The sequence below is a fragment of the Octodon degus genome, unplaced genomic scaffold (genome assembly GCF_000260255.1).
Source record: "Octodon degus isolate 3935 unplaced genomic scaffold, OctDeg1.0 scaffold00305, whole genome shotgun sequence".
NCBI classification, from domain to species: Eukaryota; Metazoa; Chordata; class Mammalia; order Rodentia; family Octodontidae; genus Octodon; species Octodon degus.
Genome location: NW_004524881.1, coordinates 417,728 through 434,760, shown reverse-complemented (window position 1 = coordinate 434,760; position 17,033 = coordinate 417,728). Strand labels below are relative to the sequence as shown.

The 17,033-nt window shown below is 42.4% G+C and overlaps 1 protein-coding gene across 8 annotated transcripts in view; it reads left to right on the top strand.

Annotated features, from left to right (window-relative positions):
• The window catches only part of Sept11 (septin 11), a 101,002-nt gene that overhangs the window by 69,241 nt on the left and 14,728 nt on the right, over positions 1 to 17,033 (top strand). For all 8 annotated transcript variants that reach the window (XM_023707663.1, XM_023707658.1, XM_023707662.1 and 5 more), the window contains exons 4-7: positions 6,582 to 6,768; positions 8,522 to 8,683; positions 11,735 to 11,831; positions 12,680 to 12,848. In XM_023707663.1, coding sequence (XP_023563431.1) covers positions 6,582 to 6,768; positions 8,522 to 8,683; positions 11,735 to 11,831; positions 12,680 to 12,848 — 615 coding nt within the window. The remainder of the gene's footprint in view (positions 1 to 6,581; positions 6,769 to 8,521; positions 8,684 to 11,734; positions 11,832 to 12,679; positions 12,849 to 17,033) is intronic.

The following is a 17,033-nucleotide window of genomic DNA, read 5'->3' as shown; positions in this document are numbered from 1 at the left end:
TATATATATAATCTTAAAACTACGTGTTATGTAGAAGTGGTTTTTATGTAGAAATGTGCTTTGTCATGATATATTTTAACAGTCCCTGATTAATCAATATGTATTGATTGAATATGAGCACAACAGCAGTGACAGAAGTATTTAATCCATTCTTTGAGCTTTGAGCTCTTCGCTGTGTTTCCAAAGCATTTTGAAGGCCTCTCAGATGCCACCGTGTGCTGATAGGCATGGTTGTTAGACACTTTGAGGAAGACTTACTTTGTATGTGGCTAGAGTGGACACTGTATGTCGTGCTGGAGCAGGAAAAGCAAAGCTCTGACACTGCAGCTGAGCAGGTGCTCTTAACTTTTGACCTTGAAGGCAAGGAGTGATAGACAGGTTACTGGCAGAAGGCTACGTGTCATGCCAAGTAAAATAAATGAGGAGCAAATGCTGGCGACAGGAAAAAGGGCACAGGAGCATTGTGAAAGGGGCTGGGCAGGGAGTCTGAGCGTTGCAATGTCAGAACATGTGGGAGAAGGCCTTGTTTCCAGTTCTCAGTCTAGACAAATTATTGCTGGGATTCAAGAATCTCATGTTTGTGCATTTCCTGATGGGTCTTGTCTTAAGTATTTTTCTTGTTACAATATTTGGCACCCAATGTAAAAGGAGGAAAGGTTTAGCTTATAGTTTGTAGAGGCTTCAGTCCTTAATTGGTTGGCTCCAAGGCAGGGTGGTATGCAGAGGGGCGTGTAAGAGCAGAAGCAGTTCATACAAAAGCAGAAAGCAACAAGTGACAAGCAGTGACCTTCTTTCTGTACCTTGTATCTTATCCAGACTACCCACCTCTACAGAGGGTAACTTTCACCCAGGGTGGGGCAAGCTTAATCCTACCCAGAACTATGCCAAACCAATCAGTGGGTTAATTTAGTTATCGTATATCCTTGATGCCAGCATCACACACTCCAGAAACCAGGCATCTTCGAAAAGCCCCACATATGACTTTGAGGTTTTGGAGGGATTCAGAACAGGTCTTTTTAGGATTCCTGCAGGAATAAGTATATCTTCCATCTAGCATCTGACTGCTGAGATTACATGTGCCCACTGGACATGGCATCTCACATGCCTGTAACTACTTGGGAGGCTGATGCAGGAGGATTATGATTTCAAGGCCAGCTCAGACAACTTGGTAAGATTCTGTTTCAAAATAAGGGATAGGGTGTACTTTGGCAGTAGAGCACATGCCTAGCATGCACTAGGCCTTGGGTTCAATCTTTAGCCATCTCCCCTCTCCCTGCAAAAAAAAAAAAAAAAGAAATAATGATTTTCCCTGTGCTTTTTCAGCTCAGAGTTATTGCCTTAGCACTGTTACTAGAATTTTGTCTTTCCTGCAAAAGGGGACTTTCCTCGGGCTAAGGGCTTTCACTGAGTGATAAATCACTAAGCTAGTACAATGCAGATCTTAGTTTTTGCAGCTGTACTCTTCTTTAAGAAATTATCTGACTCATTTAGGTCAAATAATTGTTTCCAAGGAGACTTAGAAGAGAGGAAGTATAATGTTAACCTAACCTAGATACCAAATTTTTTTTCTTCTAAAATTTCTTGACAGCTGTTTCATAATCTTTGGCATTTGAAATTGTTCAGTATCCTGTTCCTCAGGAGGCATTGTTGACACTGTTGACTACAAACCCAAATAACTTGTTTAAAAATAGTTATTTGGATGGGCTTTGCTTCTGTCACAAAATTGAAGTGAGATGTGCATTTTTGCAGTGGCATGTGACTATGGGAAGGGACATGCTTTTTCTCTAACCATGATAATTTTTACTCACTTTGGAAATTAGGCAAGCTTTTCTGCCATATATGTAAGAGTTTAAGAATGTCTCAGTTTATTTATGCAGGCTTTGGACTTGTCAGCATTATTGTGTCATTATCTGCCTCTGGCCAGGCTAGTTAGAAGGAGGCAGGAAGACAGATCTGGTAAGGTTTCCTGTTATGTTTAACTGTTTTTATTGTTCAGGACTTTTCTTACTTTGGTTGTCTGTAGTCCTTGAGGATGAAAGAAGAGTCTAGAGAGGAAGGGAAATCATTTTTGCTCTTCAGCTGTAATAGAATTGTTTGCTATCTTTGGGAGGTGGGAGGTAGGCTGTCTATGGCATCTCTTGAACTATATAAGGGTGATCCTGAAAACCATGGATGATCAGTAGATCTGAGAGAGAGAATCTTCAAGCTCATCCAGTCTTTATGAAAGTCATATGATAGTAATGAAGCAGACTGTTTACCCTTTAAATTTTTGTATTACACTTCCTGGCAGAGGTAGTACGGGGTAAGGAAAACTGTCTTGATTGATAAATAGCCAGAGACAAGGAAGTCATGCTAATGGTGTGGTAGTTAATATGTAAAAGGGAGATTCAAAGGACAGAAAATATTGTTGTATGAGAAAACTTTTCTAGCACTTTTAGGGTGAACTTCTATGATTTCATTGTATTTTCTAATAGAATTACATGAATAACGAACCTGTACTAAGGACTACCCCGTGTCTTAATAAGAAATTATACAAAAGCGGAAAGATGTGTTTTTCCCCTCCCCAACACACACACAGTTGGTATGGCTGTAATCTCAAGAAGTTTAAATTTGTAGTAAGCCTCTCCTGGTCCTCCTCTTGTTCCAAGAAGTCTATATTTGTAATCCCCAAAATACGTTATTGGAATCCCACAAAGTTAATTCTGATCCACCACTCCCAGTGCAACCCATAGCAAAAATGAAGACACTAGAGCACATTTATAATTGTGGGGAGTCAGGTGGCCTTAGGTCCAGCCACAAAGATGGTTTTCTGGAACAAAGAGGCCGACCCAGGACCACCACCAGGTTTTATTCAGTCATGAGGGAGGAGTGGCTTAAGGATTAATAACTGAGAATTGTGGGAAGTAGGTGAAGTGGCCTGCATTTACCTCTGTCATATTCAGAGAGGATATGCAAAAAAAGTAATTTGCATTATACTATTGAGATAGTATTTAATGTTGGGGTCTAGTGCTTCAGCTCTGATGTGTAATCTTTTAAGCCCCAGGAAGTCATAGCCTCTATCTCTAGGCTTGATCCCAGCCGATAGCATGGAGCACTGGCTCTTCATCCTGTCTCAACTGGGCTCATACTAAAGAGCAGCAGGTGTGGGTTATCAAGGAAACGTGCATGCTGTCTTCAAAGACTAGCCCCAGCACCTTGGCTAGACTAATATGCATTGCTTAAGACCAATTGAAAGGATAAAGAGAAGTCCTAGCCAGCTCTGTGCATGTCAATACAAGGAAATAGGGTCAGACTTAGCCAAAATGGAGATGATTGCTCTTCTTTCAAGGAAAGCTGCTCAGGTGGCCCTCCACACAGTTGGCCACACAGAATATATTTAGGTGTTTTTTTTTTAAAAAAAAAACATACAAACAAAAAAATAAACAGTCTATGTAGCCATATGGTCTAGACTGTCCTTGAACTCACTATGTAGCTCAGGCTGGCTTCAAATTTAAGGTAATCATCCCTCTCCAGCCTCCTTAGTTCTGGGATTCCAGCCATGCGCCACTGCACCTGCACCTGGCTGGGTATCCTTTCTTAGAAGTAGAAACTAGTCAAAGATGAAGTTGGAGTTAAGGGTTTTCTTTCTTCTGACCAGGAATACAGATAATAAGAAGTCAAAGGAGACAGTTAAAGGAAGGGACAGAAGTTTTATTTTTGGGATAATGAGTCAGTACAAACCATTTAGCTAGTTTGTTTCTCATTAGGAAGCTGCCGTATTTGCATAATTAAATGTTTGACATAGTATTGTATTGTTTTTGGTGCTAGATCTCCACGAAAACATAGCTTCCCTTACTTACAATGACACAGAAGGTAAGACGAGAAGGAATTTCACACTTAACTCTAGAGAGAGGAGGTCGCTGGGGTAACTTGGGTTTCCCACTCCAATAGGATAGGAGTTTGCCTTGTGCCGGTGGCACACTTACCATGCTGAACTATGTGGGGAGCTGGGAGTGTTGTTGGCAGGTTAAAGAGTTTAGTTTTGAGCAAATTTAATGAGAACAGCAAATTTAGTGAAAGCAGTTCAGAAATCTGGGATGGAGATAGAAACATGTACTTTGTCATCAGTTAGATGGTCAATGAAATGATGCAATAAATGTGATTTTCTTTCTGGAGAGACCACAGGCTGGGAAGAAGTGTCTGCCAGGAGGGCCCAGCTGTCTCTGGGCAGGTAAAGGAGGCCTGAGATGTGAGAAGAAAACAAAAGATTTGTGCAGCCAGCTAGTTAGTAAGAAGTTTCCTTACTAACAAAGGAGAGATACTGTGCTTCCCATGACCTTTGAAGGATCAGAATCAAAGCCTTAGGCAAGAAGGGAAATTAAAAGAAAGCAGACATCTACTTAGACTGCTACTGAGAAGAGGCAGAGAGCTCAAACTCAGAAATAGGGGGAGCCATAAAGGACAAATGATGGGACTGCTTTTCCTTCCCATGGTCTGAGAAGGGTGCCAAGATGACTACTAATTCCAGGACACCTGCCTTAGTGTCAGTCCTGGGCACGCGTAGGCCTTGAGGGATGGATGGACTCTCTACACAGTCATGCAGGGCATGTAAGCAGAAGCAAAATCCTCACCAGGGAATCTAGAGGGCATAGAGTTCCAGTGGGTAGCCTTGGGTTTTCTTCTACCCCTTGAAAGTGTGTGTGTGCGTGCGTGCGTGTGTGTGTGTGTGTGTGTATACGTGTGTGTTTGGTGTTTTAAAACCTCAAACTACTTTTATCTATTTTTGCTTATATTAGTTTTATGAAATGGGTGAAATAGGTATATAATACTTTTACATGCCAGTCCTTTCTGAGAGAAGTACTAGTTTTGTCTGATTTCCCTGTGAGGAAAGTGGGACACAGAGAGAGAGGTTTATTGATTTGTCCAAGGTCATTTAGCCAGTGACTGAAGCTAGATTGTGGTCTGAGACATCTGGCTTGAATCCAAGTCTCTAACCTACATCCCAGGTAACTATCCCATAGTAATTGGGATTATTGTGGCATGACGCTTGCCCATGTTTTAAAATTGGAAAGTAAAAGAAGAATCTTACTACTTACCCTCTTTGGGATTTGCTTGTTATGACTCAGTCTTTTAACTGCTAAGGCATATTTTACTTTAAAAAAGAAAAAAAAAAAAGCCTCTGCATGTTTAAATTGAGTCAATGTATTATGATCCGATCATGAAGGAAAATGCCATCAAAATATTTTTATTGACTGTTTTCAGTTATTAATTTGTTATTATTTATTTTGGGGGTTATTTTGGAGTATCTTCTGACATCCTTACTATAAAAGATTTGCAGTGCCCTTTCAGGGCCTTTGGTTTCTAAGTCAGAGATTTGAGTGTTGAAAGCGTTTTATTTTTCATATAATTTAAATCATTGCTCAGAAAGGCAGTATGGTTGGGGAGAACCAACCCTTTGGGCCCCTAAAAGGTCTCTTTGCTGCTAAAATAAGTTTCTCCTGAGAAGTTGTCCCCTTGGAGACCTGGAAGGATTAGTGGGTTTCCCATAGTGAGCTAACCTACTGCTTCTCCTTGGGGAACATGTAATTTATTGAATATGTATTCCTAATATGCTATTAATGGTCATGTTTATGGTCACCTAATCATATGTAACTATTCAAGCTATGATTGGGTGAGGAAAAGAGGGCTACAGGGTTTGCCTTTAATTATAGTTTTCATGTTGGAGTTTTGAAGTTCATAGTACTGCAGATTCCTCCATCTCTAGAGGTCTAGAGTATGCAGAGGGCCTGTGGGAGTGCAGAGTCCCTGGTCTCTGGAGGAATGGGCAAGGAAGAGGGCTGGGAGAAGTTCCTAGAGGGTGGTAGCACATGGCCTGAGATCACAAGCCATTTTCAATTCCTGGGTCTTCACTTGGTTGAGGGTATCAGAGTCACTTTATTGAGATGGATTTGAAGGCATAATGTTGGCCTAGCAGGAAGCAATGACAGTCTCTCTTAGTGATATTTCCAACTAAGTGGCTGCCCTGGGAGAGGAGGCAGTATGCTCCATATATTAGTCTCTGGGATTTTGTTTTCTATTGATTGATTGATTCATTCATTCATTCACAGTGCTGGAGACTGAAGCATCTTCACACTGAGCTACCTTCCCAGCCCTTTTTTTAACCTTTTGAGACAGGATCTTGCTAAGTTACTGAGGGATCCTCCTGCCTCAGTCTCCTCAGTAGCTGAGATTACCACTGTGTGCTGCCATTCCCAATATAGTGTCCAACAAAGGATGAGTTCAGCAAGAAGAGTGAGAAAGAAGACGTTCCCTGAAGGGGTCAGCCTGGATAGAATTGCAGAGGCAAATGAGGGCTGAAGTCTGGGCCCATGCTTGTCTGTTGCTAGGACAGAAAACACAAAGCCATGGAGGAAGAAGGAGAGATAAGTGAGCCTGAGGAGTTCTTCAGGCTCCAGATGAGAACCTGGGCCCTGGTTTTTGGAAAGGATGGAACCACAGTGGTTCTTCTCAAGGGATGGCCTGCACTGAACTGCAGAAGAGATCTGAGAACAAAAACTTGATGATTTGAAAATGTGTTTGCCAAATGTTGTTCTGCATTCTAGCTATAAGCCGATAGTGGAATACATTGACGCCCAGTTTGAGGCCTACCTGCAAGAAGAATTGAAGATCAAACGTTCTCTCTTCAACTATCATGACACAAGGATTCATGCCTGCCTTTACTTCATAGCTCCTACTGGGCATTCACTGAAGTCCCTGGACCTGGTCACCATGAAAAAGCTGGACAGTAAGGTACGGGTCCATTTTAATTACTGTTTCCTCTCCTGTTCGGTCATCATCTCCTGAGGTCCCAATTTATTCTCTTTCAGTATAATTTGTTTATAAAACCATCGGGTTTGGTGGAGGTGTGGAATTTCACACTGCACTGTAATCCTTGGGAACTGGAGCTGGGCCCCAGTCCTGATGGTGTAGGATCTTGGGTAGGGAGAGCTGTTCCCCTAACTGCCTCATCCTTGGAAGCAGTCCATGTCCCCCTTTGCTTGGGAGAACCTGTCTTCCACAGATAACCTGGGTTCTGAGTGAGGTCCAAGTATGTTGCTTAAGCCAGGACGATATCTTACAAAATAACAGTTTTTGATTTGAAAAGGAAAAAAATGCCAAAAACAATTAATACAAACAAATCAAAAAACACAACCAAAGCAGGTTAAATTTTGAGTTGACTCAATTATTATAGAGTTAGGTAGTATCTTAAAATGGTCTTTATCAAAGATAGGATTATAAAGTAAAGAGAAAAGATAAGCAAACATGGTCATTTCACAGAGGTTGATCAAGATTTTGCTAATGAGAGAAGAGAGATTCTAAAATTAAATTGTTTGGTAGCTGTATCAATTCTGATCAATTTGGCTGAGAAAATATGAACCTCTGCTCCTTTTTCTAAGCTGGTATACACAGAGTACTTAATGTGTCCACAGATAGCCCATGAGTGCCACAGGGGCGTGCCTGTTCTTGGGTCCTGCCCCAAACATGTCTTCACTGTCTTTGGAGTTTCCTTGCATCTACAGCCTGCTGGAGGAAGCCAGGGCTGGGAGGGGTGCTGTGGAGTATGTTGGAGAACAGGTTTCTGGTCAACATATCAGCTCCTAATGTCTCATCAGGGACTTTGGATTTGGGTGTCAGGATCCCAAGGAGGTGCAAAGGAATGTAGACATGACCCCAGAACCCTTGTCCAAGACTCCATGTTCCTGGGCTAGGCATTCAGCATGTCTTAGATCACAGATGTCAGGGCATCTTATCACCTACAGGGCAAAAAAGTCAATCCTAACATAAGAGTTTTTTAAAATGGGAAAAGATTGTCCTACCATGGAGCCTTTGCTGTGTGATGCCCCTGGCTGTCACTGTAGGCTTCTGCCATTCATGACAGATTCCAGTTCTTTCCTGTGACCAAAAGCCTTGCTGGCATAAAGTAATTTGGTAGAAGCCTGTTTTCAAGAAATTAGCTGGTAGGTGTTTGAGAAATTTAAAAGTAGGTGAAAATTCTTTTGTTTTGGTTAATACTTAAGTTTTCTTCTTACAGCAATTTCCAGGGAATCAGAAGGAAAAAAAAACTTTATTCTGCATAGAGCTGACACTACACTGCTCTGACAAACAGTAACTTTATAGTGCCCTGTTAGGACTGCAGAATGCAAGCTCCTGAAGGAGCTGGGAGGGATCTAAAGGAAGGGCTTGATTATTCACAGAATAGACTCCTCTGTTACTGCTACTTGCCATAGAATAATAATACTTCCTTTTACTCCATAAAGTAGAGTGAGGTAACACAGGAGAGGAAATTACAAGTATGCCTTTAATGTCACATAGGAAGAAATCAGTGTGCAGAGAGCAAACTAAACATTATCCCTTGTTTCTAGTAGGAAGTCTCATTTTTAATATCTTCTATATTTTTTACAGTGAGGTTTTGAGTTTTTTATTCACATGCTTGCTATGTTTTATTCACTTGTCTATTTTCTTGTATGTTAGAATTATAACAGTGGACATGTTTGTCTTACAGGTGAACATCATTCCAATAATTGCAAAAGCAGACACAATTGCCAAGAATGAACTACATAAATTCAAGAGTAAGATAATGAGTGAACTCGTCAGCAATGGGGTCCAAATATATCAGTTTCCTACAGATGAAGAAACAGTGGCAGAGATTAATGCGACAATGAGTGTGAGTCCTGGAGTAACATGGGAAGCACGTGGCTTTCCTGGGAACTTTTCTTAGCAGCTACATTGCATAGGGCCCTGAGGTCTTTAGTTAAGAGTCCAGCTCCATTATCCTGCAAGCTTGTGCTTCAGTCTTCTCAGCTATCACAGGGGTATACACAGGGTAATCTCTGATTTCCTTTAAGTCTCTGGGAAGGAAATGCAAGCCCAGCTTCATTTCACACAGTGGCTCACAAAGAAGAGATCTCCATGTTTCTGTTGGTCTTGTTTCTGCTTTGCTTTGGTGGTTGGCTGTTACCTTTCCCTCTGTACAATTTTTCTACATTTTCGAGTCATTAGGGAAATGGACAGTTGCAGGTACAATGTCTACATCACTGAGAGGAAGTATAAGGAGACAGAGGATGTGGACCATCATGGCTCTGTGTGTGCTTTGAGGTTAATGTTCCCTACTAAGTGCCCATCCTGCCTGCTGCTATCCCCTATGTCTTGGAGCTCCGTTGCGTTTGTTCATCTATTTTTTGTTTTGAGAATGTATAATTTCTGTAAAAACACCACTCTTTGGTGTTTTGGTTTTTAGAAGTTTTGGCCAGTTTTGGTTTTTAGAAGTTAGGATTTAATATATCTTAAGCTGAAGAGCAGAATCTTCCTGGGAAATTGACATGAAGGATTTGAAAGGATGGCTGCCATAGGGAAGACTTGACCAGACTCCTTTAAAACCAAGGGGGAGAGAGCTGCAAGATTTAGTTTGTGCTGAAGTAAATGTATGACTGCTAGAGCCATCGTGATGGGAGAAGTGTCTTGTTAATTAGCTAGTTCTCATGCCATGGGGTTGATGGGCAACAGATCTGTTTGAATCCAAGTAGCAGGGATTCTGTGAAAGGGAATCTTCCACAGGGTAAACTGGATAATATGTAGGATCTCCCCTCGCAACATTTTTTCTATGAGTTTTAAAAGTTGTACAGTTTTAGTAGCACCTGATGTTTTTGACATTTAGGAGCAATTTACTATTTCCCAAAGACTGGTCAAGGATTTATATGTAACCCTCAAAACAGCCTCATGGGTAGTTATTTCTACTTCAGGTGAAGAACCTGTGACTGCATAGTCTTGGTAGTGGAGGAGGATTTGAACCCCACCAGTATGGTCCTTAAACTGATGCCCCCACTTTGAGCATTGGCACCACATATGCAAAGCAGTGTGCATGTTTTGTAGCACATCCAAAGCATCAGCCAGGATGTCATGCATGTCCTGCTGTAGATCCAGACATAAAAAGGAATTCTGTCTCCTTTCTCACTATATCCCACTCCATCTTGCTAAATAATGTTTCATAGTAATTAAACTAAATTTGTGTTAAACTTCTGGGATGGAAAAGACCCATGAGATTTTGCTCTTTATTGTCAGATTAATGCAACTGAGGATCTTTGACATTACAGACTAGTCCTGCTATTTATCCAGACATTGTCTGCTAGCCCTTCAGACAGTTCCTACTGATGCATTGCCATCTGCTCTGTGGAAGTCGAAGTTTCACTGCAGTTGCTTTTGTTACACACAGTGCAGACCTTCTGTTGGTCACTTAGGCCAGAATTTTGGCTGGAAAAGCCCTTTTGCTCTTCAACTTCAGTGAACACATTTCAATTTTATTTATTTGTATTTTGTGTGTGTATGTGCAGGGTCTCACTACACAGCTCAGACTTATAGTGCTCCTTCTGTTTTTAGCCTCCCCAGTACTGGGATTATAGGCATACCCCACCATGTCCGGACTTAGTTGCCAGCTCAGTGTGCCTGGGGGTGGGGCTGGCACAGCATGTGGTGCCTGGGATTGAATCCCGGTCCCTGTGTTTGCCTAAGCAAGTGCTTAATCCACTGAGCTATCTCACTGGCCCACATTTCAATTTTAGACTTGGAGTTTGAGAAAAAGAACCTGCTTTTCTTCCTATAGAGAGTAGGAGGAGATAGAAAATTAAATATCTTGCATAGTGCAGGAGATACCAGGGGGTAACATGAAACTACATACACTCTTTTCAGCTTGAAAAAATTTTTTTCTTCTTATATATTGATTAGAAGACATAGAATTAGTTTTCTGCTCTACCCCTGAATGTGGCCGTAACTACCATATAAGACAATGTGAAAGAGTTCGTTGTCTTGGATACCATCTCTGCTTGAAATAAATGTGGGTGTAAGGCTTGAGCCAATATTTTGAGCTAAAGTATGTTTCTGACTTGAAGTGTGTGATCAAGTGTGGAAGTAGTTCCATTAATAAGAAATGCAGTATGAGCTCCAAAAGTGTGGTTTTAAAACTTAGTGCTAGCCACATTTAAAAAAACAAGAAATATGAGTTTAATTTTAAGAACTTAATCTAATATATGCAAAATACCATTGTTTCAACATGTAATCATATAAAATTATTGAGATACTTTAAAAGTAGGTCTTTGAAATCTAGGGTGTATTTTATTTTAATGGCTATGTCAATTCACATTTCAAATTCTCATCAGAAATACTTGATCTGTAGTGTATTTTATAAAATTTACAGCAGATTCACATACTTATTTCATTCCTAATATACTTTAAGTATCCGAAATGTGTTTTCCTTTAAATTTGCATGTAAGACGACATAACTGGTCTTTTTGTTTATTTTGGGATAATTGAAGTTTGAGGCCAAGTGAAATTTAGTCCTACCAAACAGTTAAGTTATATTTGATGGGAAAATATTTTATATGTTTCCACTATAAAGAGAGTTAAAAGTAAATACAACTAAAAAGTTAGTTTCGTAGTCCCCTGTTATCTTCCTCGTGCTCACACATAGGTCAGCATATCATCACTAAAGCACTGTACCGTTTTCATAATCTAGCACTTTCCTTTGGAATGCCTCTTGTAGCAGATATTCAGTATTTGGCTGTAGGATTAGCATATGTGAAGTGCATCAAGTGAGCTAGAGTCTATTACCTGTTCTGCATGACTGGATGTATAGTCAGGAGAGACGTCTGCAGGAGGCTGGAGCAGAAGCAGCTTTTCTGTAAGCTTCGGAAGATATCCAGTGTTATCATCTTTTGCTTGGCAGGTCCATCTCCCTTTTGCAGTGGTTGGCAGCACTGAAGAGGTGAAGATTGGCAACAAGATGGCAAAAGCCAGGCAGTACCCCTGGGGTGTGGTACAAGGTATGTCCAGCATGAGAAAGGGACATGTAACAATTGCCTGTGATGAACAGTCAGTCTCTGTCTCTGTCTGTCTGTCTGTCTGTCTCATACACACACGCACGCATGCACGCGCGCGCGCGCACACACACACACAGTCTATAGAGAAGAGTATATATGCTTTCACTTTGTCCTTTCAGTTTGCAGAAAGAAAGGAACAACTGGATAGCAGCTAGACACTAGAGAGAAGTAACTGTCACACCCTAGTGGTGGTAATCAGCTCCTTAAGATGTTGGGCTGTGTAGGAATTCAGGGTCCATTCCTAGAAAGGGACAAAGAGCTCTTCCCTAGGAGTTTGAACCAGTTGTATCTACAAAGTATTAGCTGAAAAAAGCTTTCTTGTAAATAAGAAGGTATATATTTCTCCATTATCTCTGGCAAAGTTGTCCCCCAAGTGAATGCTGCCAAGGTAAGTCAAAGGGGAATGCTGTTGGCATTTAAAAGCTGCCCTGCACAGGTTCCAAAGTGTGGCTTTGGAGCAAGTGACATGGAGTTTGTATCTATGCCCAGCTATTTATGTTTGGGGGTTGGTTTGCATATCACAACTGGGCTTCTGAACTGCAAAGCAAGACCCACAGTGCCTGCTTAGCAGAATGATAAGGAGGGTAAGATCAGGATTTGCAAAGCTCCAGAGCTCGAACCTGTGTGGTGCAGGCAGTAGGCATTGTCATTAGCAGGGTACACGTCAGAAAGCTGGTCTTTGTACACATTGCCAGTGAAGCCAGTGAGGCATCTGCAGATGTCCTGAGACCTCAGGGGTTTCAGAGTGACATCTTTGGAAGGGAGCATCACTCACTTCCTATCTTTTGCAGTGGAGAATGAAAGCCACTGTGACTTCGTGAAGCTGCGGGAGATGCTGATCCGTGTGAACATGGAGGACCTGCGGGAGCAAACACATGCCAGGCATTATGAGTTGTACCGGCGCTGTAAGCTCGAGGAGATGGGATTCAAGGACACAGACCCTGACAGCAAGCCCTTCAGGTAGGAAGGCACCCAGGCAGATGTCTCTCAGGCAGTGGCAGGGTGGTAGCCACAAGAATGCCTGCTGCCTGGGGAGGCCAGTGGAGATGGAGTGTCCAGATGGGGTGGGGGGATTCATGACCCAGATCAGAGTCCCCAGGCATCATGTTAACTGCTTGCCTTGGGTGATCTCAGCTGACCAATGGGGTGGAACCTGTAAGCTCGTGGAGATGGGATTCAAGGACACAGACCCCGACAGCCCTGCAGTCATAAGCAGCCTGCCCAAGGTCCTACAAGTAGTAAGTGATGACAGGGATCAGGTTGAGTCTTTGCCCTGTGGCTCCTGAACCCAAGCTCTTAACTGTCTTGTCTGCAGAGCACAGAGCCTGACCTGGGCATTCACCAAACTATAGCCCCTAATTGCAGTTTGCCTGGTATGTTTGCTAAATAGGTTTTTACTTCTCAAGGCTCTTACTTTTCCAGCACTTCTTAGCTTTCAGTGCTCCAGGACAATTCTTACAACAACAGGAACAGGGAAGTGCATACAAGTACTTTCCCCATCACTGATGGGAGGAGACTCAGTGTGCCAAGGAGATATGAATGTAGAACTAGTGCCCCGGCAGATGCCAAATCCCTGTCAGGGCCCAGTGGAGGGAAAAGGGTAGACAGGATTAGGGTACTGGTGCCCATACCAGGCACGGTAAATGGGGGGGCTGTCCCCGTCACAGGAAAATCCTGGCAGAAGGGAGGATCATTGAAGCAATTTCACAGGGACTTGAGGTGATTCGAGGTTTGTTTGGCCTGGTGCCTCTTTTCACTGGAGGGTACAATGCCTCTGAACAAACTGTTTTCCTCCTTCTGTGTGGCTGGTCCTAGGACACACTGTAGAATTGATGGTTGTCTATGGACACTGGCAGTCTATGGCCAGTGTGGGCAGGTTCAGTCTTCTGGGGCTGAGCTGCCTGTGATGTAGGAAGAGGTTTGTTTTCTCAGATTTACTATGGAGGTGGTTGAGTGCAGTAAGTCCTTGATTTATAAACAAGTCTCATTCTGAGAAAAACCTTTGTAAGCTGGAGTTGTTTATAATCCCACAAACTGAGTCCCATATACAGCACTCCTGTTAAAGTTCCCAGCAGGAATATCTGTAAGTCAAGGGCTCACGGCTCACTTTAACACATGGGCTGGGCTGTTCCAGTGCTGCTGTGGCACCCCAAGTACAGGTGCATTTGGTAAGGACAAGTGCAGGCCCCCCCCCCCAACAGAGGGCTTCCCCTAAGCAGCTAACTTCCAGGCAAGTTTGCCTCATTTACTTCTTCCTTAGGGGCTCCTAAAATTGACCCCTCAATTGACTTTGAATCATGCATCTAGTTAGACAGATTTCCCTGTCTTGGAAACTTAAAAGGACTGAGCCCTTCCCTTGAAGACTCTTCCTTCCTGTGTACCTGGGACCATGCTGAAGTAGGTGGCCCTGTAAAAGGTCAAGCTAAGGTCAAGCAGAAACCACAGTTGGATTTCAGGGACTTCCCAGAATTTCATCTGCAAAGTCACTATTCTTAAATGACCTTGGAAGAGATTTTTTTTTTAAACATGAAATTAGGGTAATTGTGGAGGAGTATACTGGAAGGATTAAGATTTTTTATGTTCTGGAAGTAAAAGATTTCTGTTTGATTATGCCATGAAGTTTGTCCTTTCCTTTGATGTGCAGTGTCTACCCTATATCCTCTGGTCCCGTTTATATCATTGTTATAAGTAGAAAGTGACAGCCTCTACCTGTATGCGTCACACAGAAGGAGATAAGATGAGACCCCAGGCAGGCATGTCCATGAAGCCCTGATGTCCTAGAACCTCCCCATATCCACAATTCTATTGTTCCTAGCTTTTGACAGAATACATCTGTATCCAGCTGTCAGCCTGCCTTTGCCCGCTCACTCTGCCTCCCCAGCTGTTACCCTGTGGCCTTGGAACTACTTCCACTCAACCAGAACACCCCCGTCCCCCAGATCCAGGTCCCTTTTTTCCCTGTGCCCCCAGCAGAGGCTAGTCCTGGCTCCCTCAGCCACTGTTGCCCTTTCCACAGTAGCCTCAGCTCCCACAGTTTCTCCCCTCTCTCCCAGTCCACCTCCTCCAGTCACTGGCAGTTTTTGGGAGCAGCTGGGCTGGGCCATGGCTCACTAACTGTGCAGGGGGAGGAGTAGAGTGTCCACTTTGCAGGGGGAGGAGTAGAGCGTCCACTTGAGCAAGGCAGTATGGCTCTGTACCTTTGTGCTGTGACCTGGGTGGGTTATTAAATGCCAGTATGTCCCAGTTTCTTCATCTCTAAAATGGCAGGGGATGAGTGCCTGCCTTATTGGCTATTGCTAGGATAGCCAATTGCTAGGATTAAAAGAATTCACATGTGAAATTGCTTCATAAAAATCATGGTGGGAATGGTCACTTTCTGGTATATCCTCCACTACATGGTCCTACCAGATTTGAACAGGGAGAAAATTGTGACAAGATAAAGGCTCTGTGTTCATTTTCTTTCTCCTGACTTCTGTAAAAGCAAAACCTTTCCTTCCTGTGGGCCTCTCATGAGAAAACTACAAGATAAGGTCTTTGGCTTCAGACCCACCTAAAACCTCATAGAACAATTGCAGATTTCTTCCTTGGAAAAGGATGCCAAGAACTATAGTTTAAAATTAGTTTTGGAGAACTAAAACTGAAAATGATGTAATTACTTTAGATATCTATGGGTGGATAACAGAATCTGTTCAGTGTCTGAAAACGTTGCCAAGGGTCTCTGATATCTGGAGTTCATCTCAGCTGGCAGAACCCTGAGGATGACTGTGGGTGTTGCAGTTGTGTGGTTATTTGTAGGTACCTAAATGTAGTTCTGACCCTTTGGTGTAAGCTTTCAGGATATCTTTCTCATATGTTGATGTCATTATCATTTTCCATGTCAGAGTTCAAAAGTTGGCTTACATCCTAGTGATGGAATCCTCCTCTGGCCCATGCCTGGGGCCAGTCTTACCAATGATGAAGCTGCCCCTCAGGTTTTCCCTGGGACAAGGGTGTCCTAGCTTGGGTGGCATTTCTATTATAGTCCTCAGCACACATTTGCCCCAGTAATCCAGTGTGGTTTGCAGTACACTTTGGTATGTTTTCTCCTATTTTCTTAAACTTTTTAACACTTTGGTCAGGATCAATGACTAGGTCATGGTCCATAGTTTGAAACTATAGATGCTGGAGCATAAATTAGGTTGCAGCTGGGACTGGATAAAGCAGAATCATGTTAACAGTTCTCAGTGTTCACAGTAGCAGTGTGAGTTACTTCAAAAAGTTTCCATGATCAATCAGAACATCTAAGTTAATCACCTTAAACAGTTTCTTTCACTAAAAAGCTTCTCCAAGCTTTAAGACAAGCAGTGGTTAGCTTGGGAATCACCTTAGATGCATTTCAAAGCAGATTGCTTCACTGCAGCCTAATGGTCTTAATAAGCTCTAGGCACAGGGTTAGGAGTCGGTGTTTAGAGGAGTACACTGAAATATACCCAGGTGGTCCTCATGTGCTGCCCAGCTGGGGGCTACCCATGTGCATCCCCTCAGGAAAACATACGTAGCTTTCTTCCCTCTCTTTGGGATTTGGAAACCCTTCTTCTGAGATCCTTTCTTGAAGCTGTGGTATTTGATGGTCTCTGGAACATGTGGGTACTGTTTCTGTGAGAAGTGTCCCATTGCTTGTTAGAAGAAAGAGACTTAAGAGTCAGCAGCAGCTGAGATTTCTGTAAGATTTCACAGCAGGAACAAGTAAATTATCCTCAGCCTTTGGTAATTCTGACTCAAAACAGTGAAGAATTTACTACAAGCTGACAAAATCAAACTCATGAATTGTTTCATAGTTTATTATCAACACAGTCCTGTCTCACAATCTTGAAGCATAAATATTGCTGCTAATATTAGGCAACATGATCATCATCCAACTTTGTTTTCTCTTGTGGGATAGTGTGGCAGCTGCATAAAACTCTGAAAAGTCAACTCACACAATTGTTTAGAAGTTAACTGTGCTGACTGTATGAAAACTACAGGTGTTAATTTTAGAAGCTTTAGATTCCTGTTACTATACAACTGTTGTTCTAGGGAAGCAGAGATAAAGAATAAGAACAAGAACAATAGAGCCTTATAAAACACCAGCAACTGTTTGTAGTGTGTATGTGGGGTGGAATGATG